Source organism: Taeniopygia guttata, chromosome 30, assembly GCF_048771995.1.
Source record: "Taeniopygia guttata chromosome 30, bTaeGut7.mat, whole genome shotgun sequence".
Lineage (NCBI taxonomy): Eukaryota > Metazoa > Chordata > Aves > Passeriformes > Estrildidae > Taeniopygia > Taeniopygia guttata.
Window position 1 is genome coordinate 7,978,126 of NC_133055.1, and position 16,707 is coordinate 7,994,832.

Below are 16,707 nucleotides of genomic sequence, written 5' to 3' on the forward strand. Positions count from 1 at the left end.
CTAAGCCTGGATGGTCGCTGGTTCTGCCCTCTCCCTGATCCTGTGCAGGGATGGAGCACTGCTGAGCTTTCAGGAAGCTATTCCTGAAAACTTCCAGCATTCCAAGCTCCTTTGCCCTCTGTGGAAGCTTGCCATGGAATCCCTCACAGCTGCCTTCAGAGCATACTCAGCTTGGCTCTTCCAAATTCCAGGGGCTCCAGACTGCTCAGCTAGATCTGCAACTCCACAGGGTTGTGGAACTGCACCTTCAGCACAGGCACCTTTCCAGCCTGATCTGCCCTCGTTCCTCTGTGAGTGTGCACTGAACACGGCGTGGAAGAGAACAGCAGCAGGGGCCTGTGTGTCCCAGGGCCCGGGATTTGCGCCGCTTCAGCTCCACAGAGATGCAGGTAAGGGGGAGAAACCAAACTGTTTATTAATGGAAGGGAAAGGGAAGGGATGAGATGGGGCCAAAAAAAGGGAATGGGCAGCGTTTGAGGGCTGGAGGGAGGGAGCTGTCAACAGGGAGGGGGAAGGCAGCAGCTATGGGAGCTTGCAGCAGGCACAGCTGTGGCCAGCATCAGGTGTGCCTGGAGCTCCAGTGACATTGAGTCCTGCTGCTCTCTTCACTGTCTCCTGGTACTCTGCTTGGGACCCTGGTTCTCTGAATCCAGCAGATGACCTTAGTTCTGCACATCTTTGTCCAAAAATTGCCTGAATTTCCAGGTTAGTGGAGGATGGGCTGTCATCTTCGCTCATGGCTTGAAGGGCTGGAAGACAGATAAACAACCACAGTGAGAGACCAGGGGCTGTGTGACATCACAGAGAGCTGTGTGACATCACAGGGGCTGTGTGACACCACAGAAACATCCATGTGACATCACAGAACCCGTGTGACATCACAGAGAGCGGGGTGACTTCACAGAGTGCTGTGTGACATCACAGAGATGTCCGTGTGACATCACAGGGGCTGTGTGACATCACAGAGAGCTGTGTGATGTCACAGAGATGTCATTGTGACATTACAGAGATGTCTGTGTGACATCACGGAGATGCAAGTGTGACATCACAGAGAGCTCTGTGACATCACAAAAAGCTGTGTGACCTCATCGGGTCAGTGTGACATCACAGTGATGTCCAAGTGACATCACAGAGAACTGTGTGACGTCACAGAGGTGTCTGTGTGACATCACAGAGACCCGTGTGACGTCAAAGATGTGTCCATGTGACGTCACAGAGGTCTGTGTGACATCACGGAGATGTCTGTGTGACATCACAAAAAGCTGTGTGACCTCACAGGTTCAGTGTGACATCATAGGAGTTTGTGTGACATCACAGAGATGTCAGTATGACATCACAGAGAGCTTTTTGACATCACAGAGATGTCTGTGACATCAGAGGAGATTGTGTGATGTCACAGAGATGTCAGTGTGACATCACAGAGATAACAGTGTGACATCACAAAGAACTGTGTGACATCACAGAGATGTCAGTGTGACATCACAGAGGGCTTTATGATCTTGCACCTTCTGGAAGATGGAGTATCGCCCACTCTGTATTGCCCGGAGCACATGCAATGTTTGAAGTGCCAGCTCTGACATGGCACTACTGACATCCTCTGTCAGGCATTCAAGGGCTGCAAGAGAGAGAACAGAGCCACGGTCAGATCCCGACTCTGCGGGGAGCCGAGGGGAGCCTGCCCTGCCAGGGCCATCCCAGCCGGCTCTTGCCATGGCCGGGAGGGATCAGGGACCAAGGGGATCAGCCCGAAGCTGCTGGCCACGCATCCCTCACGTGTCCCTGAAATCTCTGTGTGCTCTACCTAGGAGAGCAGAGCTCTCCGCAGCCGGGGCAGGGCTTGCAGCTCGCCCCGGCAGCCCCCGCTGGCAGCCCACTGCCCTGTCTCACCATTGCAGATCAGCTGGAGCTTTTCCTGCTGTCCCCTCAAGCTCCTCCCGGCCGTCCCTGGGAACACAGAGCCTGTCAGGCCCAGCGGCACAGCTCCCTGCCAGCGGCGCTGCCAGCCCTGTGCCCACACGCCCTCCTGGCCTGGCTCGTGGCTCACCCATGAACCTGACGGCCGCTTCTCGCAGGGGCTCCTGTGGGCTCTGCAGGTAGGGCAGGGCCTGGCGCAGGTGCTCGGCCACGCTGCTGCTGTCCTCTGCCAGCTGCAGAGAGCGGCAGGAGGGAAGGGTTGGCCCCGCAGCCCCGCCGGGCCGGGGCTCCATGGGCACCCGTCTCGGGCCGCAGGAGCCTGGAGCAGAGCCCGCGCGGCCTCGGGCTGCAGCAGCGGGCAGGGGCACAGCTGCCAGCCCGCACACTGAGCACCGCGCTCAGGGGGCTTCTCCAGGCTGGGGCTGCGGCTTCCCGGCCCTCCTTACCAGGCACTCGGTGAACTTCCATGGCTTCTGGTTCTTCACCAGCTTTTCAAGATCCCTCCTCTTCAGGAACTCGGCCGCACAAAGCAGCATTTCCTGAGAAGCCTGGAGAGCAGCAGAGACGCGGAGATGGCCCCACAGCCCAGGGCGCAGGACCCGTCCCTGTGCCAGGGCCTGGAGGAGGCTGCAGCCTGCGAGGTGCCAGGGCAGGAGGCAGCCCAGCCCCTGCCAGGGAACAGCAGCAGCTGCCGAGTCCTCACCTCTGCCACTCGTTGGTTCTCATCATGGCAGTGGAAGGAGAGTGGCAGCAGGCTCTGGTGCACGTGTGTCTTCAGGGCCTTTTTATCCTCTTCTGGAAAAAAATCCAGCATGTCTCAGAAGACAAACATGGAGCACAACTGCACCTGGCTATCCTCCTGTATGAAAGGAAGGAAGAAAGACCTCAGCGTCAGCTGCTTCAGGCCCACCTGGGCACAGCCTGTAAGTGCACAGGGCACAAAGTGTGCGGGTAGCACCCGCTGGCCATGGCTGGAGGCGCAGAGCCTTACGTTGTCAAAGAGTGGCAGGAGCGCCTCAGCCAGCTGCAGGGCGAGGGCGCTGGTTATTGGGGCACCATTGCAGAGAAATAAACCCCTGAGGAGAACCATGGTCATCCTGAGCATGACGCTGTCATTTTCCTGCAGGAGCTCCACAAGCCTTTCATGCAGGCTCCACATCCTTATGGCCATCTACTTGTGGAACACAAGTGTGTGAAACACCATCCTGCTGCCACAGGGCCCAGGGGCCAAAGGCCTGTGCCAAAGCACTCGGGCAGCTGCAGCAGGAGGCAGGAGAGCTGGCAGCAGCTGCCTCAGTACCCCAAGGCCAGCCAAGCCCAAGGGACTGCCTTCCCCAGCCCCACGCTGGCAGCACGGCTTCAGCCCCTGCGCTCTTCTCACCGAGGCACTGGTGGTGCCGAGCACCACGAGGACTCTGAGTACCAAGCGACGCCTCCCCCTGCACTCGCTCTGCAGGTTCTTTGACAAGAACTCCAGGACGCTGTCATGGCATTCACTCAGGTTCAGGCGCTCCAGGACCTGAAAGGCACAGGGCAGTGACGGGGGAGCGGCCGGCGGGAGCCCAGAACCGCACAGGGCCGGGCCCAGGCAGCAGCACAGGGCGCGGCTCCGTCCCAGGCACTGCGGCCAAGAGAGGGCAGAGAGCCGGGAGGCAGCTGAGCGAGGCAGCGCTGGCCTTCAGGCTCACCTCCACAAGGAACGCCAGGGCGGCCAAATCCCGGCATGGCGTGTCTTTGCTGAGCAGCCCGAGCAGCTGGAATGCAATCGCGGAACACACGGCTTCGGATGCACGGTGCATTTCTCTGACAGGAGGAAATAGGAGCCAAACCCCTTAGCCAGCGGGGGCAAACCTCTCCCAGGACTGCCTCACAGAGGTCTGGCCTTTCTCCAGCACCCTGCAAGGGGCAGCTGAGCCCTCTGGGAGGTTGCTGCTCTTGGGCACGCTCCTCTCCCAGACTTTTGCAGCCTCCTTGGCCGTCCCTTGGTGACAAGGCCCTCTGGCCCACGGCCACGGGGACTGTGTTGTGCACCTTGGGCACAGGGCACACATGCCGGGGACAGCTGGGGAGCAGGGGGTCTCACCTGGCCAGCACGCCCACAGCACAGTGGTGGGTGTCAGCACAGAGCAGTGTGTCCCAGCCACGCTTGTCTTCCATGGCCACCACCACATCCTCATAGTGCAGTCGGCAGAGCAGGGCCTTCAGGGTCTGCTCTGCAAACCTGTGTGCAGAGCAAAGCCCAGGTCACGCTGGGAGCACTGGCCCCTGCCCAGGGATGTGGCAAGGACAGGAGGACTGGCATGGAGCACCTGCTGGGGTTGGAGGCAAGGCCGTGTTGCTGCTGGCATCCCTTCCAGAAGGTATCGACCTCCTCTGGCATATCCAGAGTGCTGAAGAGCACTTGGAAGAGCAGATGGACAAACAGGCGGGGGAAATACACGGTCACCATCTGTGGCACACAGGGCACATGGAGGATCTTCCACATTACCACAGTTGCCTGCAAAGCACAAAGCCCCTCGAGACAGCGCTCAGTGCCGAAGTGTCCGTGTGGCAGGGCCCGAGCACGGGAGGGAGAAGCCCGGAGAGACGCAGGGGGAGCACCGGGCCTGGTGGCCCTAAAGCTGTCCCAAGGCCAGGTTTCAGGCCAGCACCTGAGGCAGGGAGACGCCGTAGGGGAGGGAGGATGGAGAGCTGCTGGAGAGGTGGCCTTGGGGCCAGCAAAGGCAGAAACTCACAGCCAGGGCAAGGACAGCCGTGTGGTCCCCATCGGAGGTGCACGTGCTGTGCTCTGGCCAGCTCCCCAGCACATCGAGGAGTACGAGCATGGCCGGCTCTGCAGTCCTGGGCGAGCACATGATGCTCTTCCACATGGCCAAAGCGGCTCTGTGGGGTCAGAGCTCTGTCTCAGAGGAGTCTGGGACACAGCAGCGTGGCCTGGGTGGCAGTGGGGAGCTGAGCTGCTCTGCCAGCCCTGCCTCTGCCCTCTGCCCCTCACTGGCAGCACGCAGGCAGCCCAGCCCTGTGGGGACTGGCCCCTGAGGGGCAGGGGGGAAGCATGGCAGCACGCTGGGGGGCTGGCAGGGGCCAGGGCTGGCAAAGGGAGCAGCCAGAGGGCCCTGGAATTCTCTGTTTGTCAGACACCTGGGACAGGCTGTACAGGCTGAAGGGCTGCTGAGCCTTGTGGACACGTGGGCCCCGTACCTGTCACACACTGGGGCCACACGCAGGAGAGCCATCACCACGTCAGAGGGCTGTGCCTCTGTCAGATCCAGAAGGGGCCTGTACAGATTGTACTCAGGAAACTCATTGGCCACGAGGATGTACCTCACCATGGCAGGCAGCTGGAGAAGGCAGGGGAGACTTGGAAAGCTGCCAGAGGAAGGAATGTGCCCAGCTGCCCCAGAGAAGTGCTTCCCTTGCCACCACACTGCCATGGCCTCAAAGGCTTCCAGGGAGCAGCAGGCGTGGCTTTGGAGGCCAAGCAATTGCTGGGAGGATCAAACCCAGGCCACAGGCTGCTCACTTGCTTTGGGCTGGAAGGACCCTCCTGCACAAGCATATCCAGCAGGGCAGCACTTGGTCTTGGGCTCTGACCACAGTGCCCATGACGCTGCTCTCTTCCTCCCAAATCCTCTTCATGAATTTGCAAACATCTGTAGCAGAAGGGCAAGAAGCCCGGGATGTTGCATGGAGTGCTCCGAGCACAGTGCTGGGCTGAGCAGTGCCAGCAGGCCCAGCCCAGGTGGGGATGGCTGCAGGTACCTGCGCTGTTCTGCGGAAGCGGCCACGGGTGCGTTCCTGCTCTCGTGTGCGCTGCACGGCTGCACCTGGCAAAGAGCGAGCGCAGCCCGAGCTGAGGGGCTGCGGGAGAGGCCGGAGAACACAGCCCAGCCCTGCGCTGCCCAGGCAGGGACAGCCCCGCGCCGCCCCAGGGCATGGAGCACGGTTGTGGGGTGTCTGCCCGGCCCCTATTCCATCCTGTCCGTGGGCATGTCCCCAGGGGATGGGATGGGATGGGATGGGATGGGATGGGATGGGATGGGATGGGATGGGATGGGATGGGATGGGATGGGATGGGATGGGGCCAAGCTGGCTGTAGGCACCAGCCCTGTGGCCCAGCTCTGTCCCTCACCCTTCTGTGGTGCCTGGAACTGCTCCACCTCTTCAGGCTGCTGTGCAGGGGCAGCTCCAGGGCCTTCTTTCTCTTCCTTCCCCCAGGCCAGCTTGGGCACGCTCGCAGGTCTGTGCTCTACGTCACTGCCTGGATTAATGGCTACTTGCAGAAGATGAAAAGAAAAAGGTCCGAGTCAGCAAGTGCTGCAGTCGTGCCTTGAGGGCACCTGCAAGAGTGAAGTCTTGGCAAGGCTACAGGACAGCAAATCCTGCACTCTGGTCTTGGGCCTTGTGGCTCCAGCCACAAGGACAGGAGACTCCTGTCAAGGACGGAGCAAAGCAAATGCCACGGTCTGCCCTCGAGGGCAGCTGCAGAAGAGATGGCTCGGGAAGGCCAGGGGTCACCAAGTGCTCTGGTCTGGCCACGAGGTCACCTGCAGGAGTAATACCTTGGGAAAGCTCCAGGTCAGCAAGGAACGAGTGGCTGTGCGAGGGCTCCTCACAGCACCGCTCTCTCCGTCCTGACTCATCGCGTGCACCGAGCACTGTGGCGTGGCCTTGTCACTGCCAACACCTTTGCCACAGTATGTCACAAAGGGCCCTTGGATACCCTGTCCCGTTCCATTCCACAGTGACCATGCTGCACCGTGTCACAAAGGGCCCTTGCACGCACTGCCACCTGCCCTGGGACCACCCCCAGCCCCCCAGAGTTGCCCAGGTTGGAAGGAATGCCTTGCCCCAAGTGTGTCAGACAGCCCAACAGGATCTTTAGGAACGGCTCAGACCATCAGCAAACGCTGCCCTGCTCTGCGGGCTCAGAGCAGAAGGAGCCCCCAGGGCTGGCGACGCAGCCGCGGCGGGAAGGGCACGGGGCCCTGCACAGAAGCTGGCACGGCCTCCTCGGGACACGTCCCACATGGTGGCCATCCTAAGCACGGCCGTGTGACACAGACCAGGAAAGTGTGGGCCAGGGCAGGAATGCTGCTCTCACCCTGGGGCCCGGGGAGCGCTGCTAAACAGTTCTTGGAATATGTAAACTAGCTTGGGAAAAAAGTTTACTATGCATAAGGGACTATGAATATGCAACAGGCTGGTGTAAGGGAAAAGGTATTCAAGGGGTATCTCCGGAGATAAACGTGTGCTTTTGGCTCAGTGCCGAGATGCACCCGGCCCTAACAACCTTTGCTCTCTGGCCCTTGTCTCCTCTTGTCCTGCATTAAACTCTTTAAATTTTCACAGGGGAGTGAAGGTGTTTTTCACAGCCCCGAGCGGAGAGCTCTGCCCGGCGGCTCCCGGGAAAGGCGGCGGCGCTCGGCACGGCCCCGGCCCGCCCGGCCCGCGGGAATTCCCCGGCCCGGGACAAAATGCTGCCCCGAAGGAGCGCTCGGAACGCCCCTGCGGCTCCTCCCTGCCCCGCAGTGCCGCAGCTGCCCCGCTGTGGCAGGGGGGCTCTGGAGCAGGGGGGCTCTGCGGGACCCCCGGGCTGTGCCCCCTCCCGGGCCGTGCCCGCCCCGGGGCTGATGCTCGGCCCGGGCTCTCTCGCTGTCCCGGCCCCGCAGGGTCCCGCCGTGAGCGGCACCGCCCGCCCGGCGCCGCAGGGCCCGAGCCCTGCCCGGCCAAGGCTCCGTGTCCATGGCCGGGCCCTGCCGGGGCTGCGGCCCCTGCCCGGCCCGGCACAGCCCGCAGCGCCCGGCGCAGCTCCCTCCGGCCGGGCACTGCGGCTGCCGGCGAGGCGGAATGTTCAGCGCACGGCATCTCTGCCAGCTCTGCTCACATGGGCAAAACCAGCTGCTGCTGAGGCAATCCGAGCTCCCACCGAAGCCTTCCACCCAAAATGCTGCCTTCAGCTCCCACACACCGCTAAGGAATCCAAGAGCAAACTGAAAGCTGATTAGAGAATCTTGCACAATCACATCCAAGAACATTTTGTTATAAAATCACAAATATTAACAGAAGCTGAGAAAGTCAACACTGTTAGAAAACAAGCTTCCAACAATGGGACTCGAAGAGCTAAGGGCATGCCTTTGAGTGGAATGAGCCCTCTCTTTTTGACATGTCAGCAATGCCATGGAATTTCCCAAACCAGGGAAATAGGGAGGCCTGGCAGCAGCAGCTTCACACACAGCAATGACACAGAACAGGGCAGGGCAAGAGGCTGACAAAACTCTTACTGCTACTTGCAATGAAGTACCTTTGTTTCCAGTTCTAATCCAGCCACTATTAATATAGAGTCCAAAAGACTAAAAATACTAGTAATAATAATTACAACTGTACCATTATTAGCAAAAAAAATGGGGATAATAGAAATAGTAAGAATTACTAGTGGTAATAAAAACCCTACCATACTTATAGCAGGTTTGCATGGCCAGGTTTTTTTAAGGGAGGGGCTCTAGGTGCACCTTCTGTGAGAGCAGCTGCTCCTCCATGTCCCACAGAGTCAATTCCAGCCGGCTCCAGGACAGACCGGCTGCTGGCCAAGGCTGGTCCAGTTAGAAATTGTGGTAATGCCTTTGGGATAAGAGGTTTAAAAAAAAGAAAATGGGTGATCCTGGAGCTGTGACTGTGAGCAGGGAGGAGCAGGGTGAGGACATGTGAGAGGAGCAGCTCTGCACACCCCCAGGGCAGGGCAGGGCAGGGCAGGGCAGGGCAGGAGGGGCAGGAGCTGCTCCAGCTGCTGGAGCTGATTGCCCTGAGATTCCCTGGTCAGTCCCTGGTGAGGCAGCTGGGCCCTGCAGCCCATGGAGGGCATGGAGGGCAGAGATGCACCTGCAGCGCCTGCAGGAGCCCGTGCCGGAGCAGGGGGATGCCTGAGCGGAGGCTGCGACCCCGTGAGAAACCTGTGCTGGAGCAGGGAGCTGGCAGGGACCTGCAAACCCCTGGAGAGGAGCCCAGGCTGGAGCAGGGTCCTGCCAGGACCTGTGAGCCCATGGAGGAGCGAGCCACGCTGCAGCAGTTTGTGGAGAACTGCTGTCCGTGGGATGAACTCACCGTGGAGAAGTTCATGGAGAAGTGTCTCCAGGAGGGACCCCTGGCACAGCAGGGAACGACTCCTCTCCCCGAGCAGCAGGAGAAACAACAGGGGATGAACTGACCAGAGCCCCCATTCCCTGTCTCCCTGCACCCACTGGGGGGGAGGTAGAGCTGGGAAGGAGGGAGGGAAGGGCAGAAGGTGTTTTTAAAGCTTTGTTTTACTTCTCACTGTCCCGCCCTGATCCAGATAGCAATAAATTCCATTAAAATCTCCAATTTTGAAAATGTTTTGCCCATGATGGCATTTGCTGAGTGATCTGTCCCAGTCCTTAGCTCAACCCATGAAGCCTTCATTCTGTTTTCTCTCTCCTGTCCATCTCTGGAGGGGAGTGAGAGAGCAGCTTTGGTGGGTGCCTGACATCCAGCCAAGGTGAACAGACAACACTTCCTTTCCTTCATTCTTCCTTTCCAGAGGTCACTGTGAAGGGGTTGAGTGGGGCTTTGATGGAGGGAGTGAAGGTGGTGGGGAGTGGTGGGGACAGGAGCCACAGGGATGTGGGACAGGCACCAGAGGGGCCTGGGCAGCTGTCAGGGGGCACGGCCTGTCCCCCTGGCCCAGCAGCAGGGGACAGGGGGCACGGCCTGTCCCCCTGGCCCAGCAGCAGGGGACGGGGAGCACGGCCTGTCCCCCTGGCCCAGCAGCAGGGGACAGGGGGCACGGCCTGTCCCCCTGGCCCAGCAGCAGCCCCGTGCCCTGCCCAAGGTGCCCCAGAGGCAGGGGGAGACCCCAGTCCCGGGGCAGCGTTTCTGCCCCGTCCCCTGTCCAGCCCAGCCTGCCCCGTGTGCGCAGTGACCGCTGGCACGGGCTGCACTGGACACTGTGACCTGCTGGGGACACTGAGAGCTGCCCCGCTGTGACACTGCCCTTGGGATTTCACAGGCACCAAACAAACCCCAGCCAGCACCGCCCCTTGTCATGTCCCAGGCACCAGAGCACATCCCAGCCCCGCTCCTGGTGATGTCCCAGGCACCAGAGCACATCCCAGCCCCGCCTGGATTATCTTTTCATTTCTATTTGCTCTTTCAAAACTCTTAAAAGCAGGTAAAAATAAAGATGTTGAGCTAAGACAAGGATGGGGACATGGGGGGGTTCTTGCAGGGGATGTGGGGGATGCTGGGTTTGAGGGACTTGAGGGTTCCTGGGAGGGACCTGGGAGTTGCTCAGGGTTTTGGGCACCCCAGGCTGAGCGGCTCCAGTTGCACTGGGAGACCCTGGTGGAGGTTCTGGGCAGCTGGTCAAGGACCCCCTGCCCTGGAACTGTCCCCATGTGCCCCTATCCCATAGCCCGGTCCCCCTGCAGTGGCTGCCCCATTCCTTACTCCCCTTCCATAGTCCCCTTGCCCCTGCCTGTTCCCATGTCCCCCCTGTCCCGTTCCCATCCTGCTCCCATCCCAATCCGGACCCCATTCTTGATTTCTGTACTGTATTCCCTGTCCCCATTCCCAGTCCTATTCCCTGTCCCCATTCCTGGTCCCTGTCCCCATTCCTGGTCCCTGTCCCCATTCCCTGTCTCTGTCACCACTCCCAGTCCCTGTCTCCATTCCCATTCCCCATTCCCTGTCCCCATTCCCAGTGAGACATTAATTTGGAAGAATTAAGAATTTTAGGAAGTTAAGATGATAGTTAAATTAGATGTTGCTGACTTAGTGGAAGTAGATAAATGGGCTTTGTTCATAGTTAACAGTAGCTGGATCTTAGATAAGATATCCAGGATCTATTAACTCATTGCTTGTCAGCTTTATGTTTGGGTAGCTGTGCTTATCATGAGAAACAGAATGTGACAAACAGATTTCAGGGACACAAAAGCAGTTGCAGACTTCCCATACTTTAGGAATCCATTAAGCACAGGAAAACGGCAAGGATTCATTTGTCACGTGTGCATGGGAAAGGCAGAAAGGTCATAATGAGGAAGACTTATTTTACTTCTTCATTTTGGAGGCCCCTCCCTAAAATGGACCCCCGACTCATTTCAGGGAGCAGAACTACACATGCTTAATAGCCTTTCTGCCAATTAGCATATGAAGCAGAGCAGAGGAAGTGACAGGGATATGAATATGCATTCATATTTTGTGTATTCAAGACTTCTGTCAATAAAAAAGCTTTGTAACACCTGTGATTTTTGCAGTGTGCATTAGGGAATTATCCCAGGTACTGCCCGGCTGTCTCAATAAACATACACTTTCTAACTTTAAACTCTTAGAGAGTTTTTGTCCGTCTCAGTTGGATATCGATATTGGATCGATATTCATATTTTAATAAATCATTGTCTTAAAGAAGTCTAATATGTATATATGTCTTTTCTTAATATTCTAGTAATTATTCTTGCATTGCTTCAAGATAAACTGGTATGATTCAAAGAATATCCACTGAGGTACACATAGAACATGGATTTATCATAAGCAAATTGCAGTTTCAAAGTTTTTTCACTGAAATTTTGCCACTTGTAATCATTTTAAATGTTAAAGGTCAGCTATTAAAGTCAATAACAAAATTTATAACTTCTAACAAAGGGAAAAGAGTATATGGTTTTCACTAGATAAAATATAAACACAGAAAATGTCTCCCAACCAAGTTCCTTGCCCTGATCAAAACATCTCCCAATCAAGTTCTTCGCCCTGAACCTGGCTGGTAAAGAAAAATATTATCAGTAAGCCTGGATGAAACTTTGCATAAGTTAATAGTATTCAAAATCCATGTTCTGTTCCTATTATTATTTATTATACAAAGAAAAAAGGGGAAAGGGGTTGGATTGAGGGTACACCCTCCTCCCCTCTGAGTCTGTTCTCATGTTTTACAATAAATCCTACAACAGTACAATACTGCTGCCTAAAATATGGACACTGGAAACCACAGACAGCATTACAAATGATCATCTGCTTCATGGACAGTTCATAGAAGGACTTGATTTGTTTACAAATTATTTCTCATGTTTACAAACAGTTTTTCTGTTTACAGACTGTTTTCTGGGAGTTTGGTTTTTCTCCAAGGGGTCAAGTGCTTAAAGGTTGTTTTTTAAAATTGGGTTTTTCTCTGAGGGCTAAATGGGCTCAGGGTTAAATAGCTTTCTGCTTTTAGAGATAAGTTCAATTTGTAACCGAGAAGCATTATGCCTGTGGCCTGAGTTCTCCCCTAACAGTTCCTGGAGGGGAATGCTGCAGCTCCAGTGTAAATTAGATGCACGCTGTCCTCTGTCACCATGTTTGCAAAGGGCTCTTGCAGATGGGTGACAGAGAACAATACACAGAATTTTATAAAGAAAAGAAGGGTGAGATGTTACCATGACTGACAGGGGTCTTGACCAATCAAATATCTCCCAAAACTGCAGGCACCTCACGGGCCAGAACCTGAAGGGGCGTGGAGCTCAAACCAATGAGAGCTTCCAGACCTGGTCTTTCAAATGCCCTGTGTAAGGGGGGGTGTGGGAAATAAAATCTCTCTGTTGCCCCATGAACTCGGGAGGAGCAGTCTTTGTCTCCTGTGCCCTCGCTGCCCCACCAGACCAAAGAGATGTTCACCAGGGCCCTCCCTGTTTGTGGCCGTCCAGTGCCGAGCTGAGCAGGCAGCCAGTTGTGTTTGCACGTGAGCTGCCACAGGAAGACACACAGCAGCTGGAGATTTGAATAGCAGGGCTTGGGCCAATTCTTTTTCTTTCCGAATGCAAGAAAGACACAAAAGCACAAGGAAACATGACAGTGTTTCGGTGGATTCTCTTTGTCCTGTGAAGTTGAGTAGCTGTTGGTGTTTCTGTGCTGCTGCTAATCCCTTCCATGAAAGAATCATTCTGGGAAGGAGCAACAACATCTGACACGCACCAAGTGTTGCCACCAGTTGCTCCAGGTGCTGCTACCAACAGCCCCTGTAGGACGGAGCACAGCCCCCAGTGCACACCAAAACCCAGGGAATCTCAGGAAAATGGGAAACTGGACAAGACAAACGCAGATCTGAACCAATGTGGTTAATCAAATGTTCTCCGTTTATTCAAGATAAGATGGTAGTTTATATAAGCTTCTACAGCGTTTACAGAAACAAAGGCACTCTGATTGGTAGGCTAACATTGTTTACCTTTTCCTTAAAGTGGCTTGAGCCTTACACTATAAACATATACTAATTCACACCCAGACAGCCAAGTGGTCCCCGTCACACCTTAATACTATTTCTATCTGCGCCACAAGCTCTGAATTTCTAACTGCGTCGGAGGCTTGAAGGCCTCACCAGGCCCAAATCTGAGGCCTAGACTGGAGTAGCTCAAATCTCATACCTCATGTCCTCTTTCTCTCAAAAATGCTGCAACACACACCAGCTTTGGCTGCCCTCTGGCAGAGAAGCCCTTTTGGGGCACAGGTTTCTGGGGCAGCAGATGGGCACCAGTGCTGCCAGGGCTCGGGGGAACTCTGCTTCGGCGGGGACTGTGCCTCAGCGGCTGATGTCAGCGCTCCCCAGGCCCCAGGCTCAGAGCAGCATTCCTGCCCTGGCCCACACGTTCCTGGTCTGTGTCACACGGCCGTGCTTAGGATGGCCACCATGTGGGACGTGTCCCGAGGAGGCCGTGCCAGCTTCTGTGCAGGGCCCCGTGCCCTTCCCGCCGCGGCTGCGTCAGCAGCCCTGGGGGCTCCTTCTGCTCTGAGCCCGCAGAGCAGGGCAGCGTTTGCTGATGGTCTGAGCCGTTCCTAAAATCCTGCTGGGCTGTCTGACACACTTGGGGCAAGGCATTCCTTCCAACCTGGGCCACTCTGGTTACACATTCTTCATGACATGACATCACCTGGTAACATTATTTTATCACAAAGTCTCACACCACGTTGTTCGATCACTTCTTGCCCAGGGAGCCTTAAACTGTGTCGGTGTCTCCCACAGTTTCTGCTCAGTCAGGCCTCAGATATTGGGCCCCTTTATCAGCTCGATTGCTTTACTCTCTGTTTTATTCCCCATACGGGGGCACCAGGGCTCTGCCCAATGGGGGTCACTGGGGATCATCCAGCCCGGATCCTCCCATGGGGGATGGAGCTGGAGCAGCGCACCAAGCTCTTCCCTCACTCTCTTCCCTCACTCCAAGCTCTTCCCTCACTCGGGGCACTCACAGGGCTTCCCTTAGTGGTGCCTCCGCTGGTGCTGGGTCAAGTGAGAGCTCCTGGAGAAGCTCTTCCCACACTCCCCACACTCGTAGTGCCTCTCCCCGGTGTGGATGCGACAGTGCATGGTGAGGTGGGAGCTGCGGTTGAAGCCCTTCCCGCAGTCGGGGCAGCGGAAGGGCCTCTCCTCTGTGTGAATCCGCTCATGTAGGAGGAGATTGGAGCTGGTCTGAAACCTCTTCCCACACTGGGGACACTCGTAGGGCCTCTCCCCTGTGTGGATGCGCTGGTGTTTTCTCAGGGCTGAGCTCTGCCCAAAGCTCTTCCCACATTCTAAACATTTGTAAGGCCCTTCCCCAGTGTGGATCACCTGGTGCTGGATCAGGTGAGACCTCTGTCTGAAGCTCTTCCCACACTCCCCACACTCGTAGGGCCTCTCCCCAGTGTGGATGCGCCGGTGCACGGTGAGGTTGGAGTTGTCCTTGAAGCCCTTCCCGCAGTCGGGGCAGCGGAAGGGCCTCTCCTCTGTGTGAATCCGCTCATGTAGGAGGAGATTGGAGCTGGTCCGAAACCTCTTCCCACACTGGGTACACTCGTAGGGCCTCTCCCCAGTGTGGATCCTCTGGTGCTCGATCAGGTGGGAGCTCTGACTGAAACCCTTCCCACATTCCAAGCACTTGTGGGGCTTCTCCCTGCCATGAGACTTCTGCACCAGCTCTGAGCTCTGGCTGGATCTCCGCCCGCCTTCCTGGCTCAGGGGGGCTCTTTCCTCCCCGCAGCTCCCTGGGCTGGGTTTGCAGCTCCTCCTCCTGCAGCATCTCTGGGGCTTTTCTTCCTCCTCCATCCAGCAACGCCCAGGGAATGAAAAATCCTGGTTTGGGGAAAAAACAAGAGGAGAGCACTTTGGACTGGAGATTCCTCCTTGCCCAAGTTTATCTCAGGAAGTCATTGGGAATCTTGTGTCTGTAAGAACCTCCAAAACACCAAGATTTAGCCCAAAAATCCCACAAACTTTAAGATACAGATCAAAAACTCCCCAAACATCACAAGTCAGCAAAAACCTCCTCCAAAACATAAAGATTCAGCTGCCACATAAACCAAAGCACCAACATTTAGCCCAAGAAAGCTCAGAAACAGCAAGATTCACCCCGTGAAAATCCTGGATCCCCCTCCACAGTCACCTGCTGCATGTGGGGGGAGCAACGCTCCTGGGGCTGGGGGGAGACAGCTTATACACAGAGGGGTGGAACCTTCTGCTGCTTCCTCTTTCTGCTCCTCCTCCTCCTCCTGTGTCTCTGCTCTTCCTCACACTCCTCTTCCTCCTGCTATTCCTCCTTCTCCTGCACAATCCCACCCTCTCCTGCCACCTGCATCGTTTGACCATTCTGTTCCTCAAGCCTGCTTCTCCTTCCCTTCTCCTCCTGCCGCCAGGCCCAGCACCCACTGCCGGCTCCCTCTTCCCCCCAGACCCACAGCATCCCAGCCGAGGGGCAGGGATGGAGCTGGGGCAGGTCGGGCTGGGGCAGCGCTGGGCTCTCGGCCGCTCCCGCCCGCACTCGGTCCCCACTGCAGCCGCTCCCGCCAGGACAGCGCAGGGGGGCCCGGCCTTGGCGCTGCCCCACTCCCACCTCCCCAAATTCCCCTCGTGGGGGCGATGGGGCCGAGGGGGGGGCGCAGGTGGGGTCCAGGTGGGGAACGCGGGGAGCTGCGAGTCTGCCTGGCAACTGGTGAGTCATCAGCGCCGCGGGCTCTGATTGGCTGAGCTCTGCCTGAGGGCTGCGGCTGCAGCAAAGAGGGGACACCCTGCTCCAGGGGGGATGTCCCACAAACGGGGGACCCCCATGGAAGGAACAAGAGCAAAGTGTCTTTACAAACAGATGCTCTGAATCTGCTCGGAGATAGGGTCAGGAAACTGTACGTAAGGAAGTGACAGGAGAAGGAATCGGTTTCAGAAAATGTTATTAATTGATGACACAGACTGCTGCTCAGCCAAGGCCCTGCTCTATTCATGAACTTCCAGAAGAACAACAAAGAATTAAAAGAGCCATGAATATCATTTGCTATATAAAAGCAGGGAGCATATTAAGGGAGTATGTAGTAGGTGGATTGGGAAGTCTGTAGCTCTCAAGTACTTCAGCCAATGGGGAAAGCAGAGGGAGATGTGGCCAGGAGAATTAGGATGAAAAGGAGGCTGTGTCCTCCAACAATTGGAGAGATCCCATGGGGAATGTCCCATGGCCTCTCCCATTTTTAGAAATGAGATTACTTTTGCAGGACTCCTCTGTCCGCTTTGTGGACAGAATCCTCTGGTGATGTCAATTTTGCCGCACACCCTGGGGCAGGGAGTGCAGCTGAAGGTGCCTCACCCACTTTGGGTGATCGGCTCCCTTGGCTGGCAGCGGCACCGGGATTGATTGGGGACCCGGGAGTGACCAGGAGACAGATGAGTGACACATCAGGGGGGTCTGTGAAGAGTCAACAGGGAGAGAGCACTGAAAATCTCATCAGTGAGTGCCCTGGGATCTTCGGGGAGTGAACATGGGGAAAGCAAGGGAGGGGTCCTGGCCAAAGGGATGATGA

General features: G+C 56.6%; 1 protein-coding gene across 1 annotated transcript in view; it reads right to left on the bottom strand.

Annotated features, from left to right (window-relative positions):
- LOC140680874 (uncharacterized) overlaps positions 1 to 16,707 on the bottom strand; it is a 989,054-nt gene that overhangs the window by 290,621 nt on the left and 681,726 nt on the right. Inside the window, 1 exon segment of the mRNA XM_072919755.1 lies at positions 14,310 to 14,819. Coding sequence (XP_072775856.1) covers positions 14,310 to 14,819 — 510 coding nt within the window.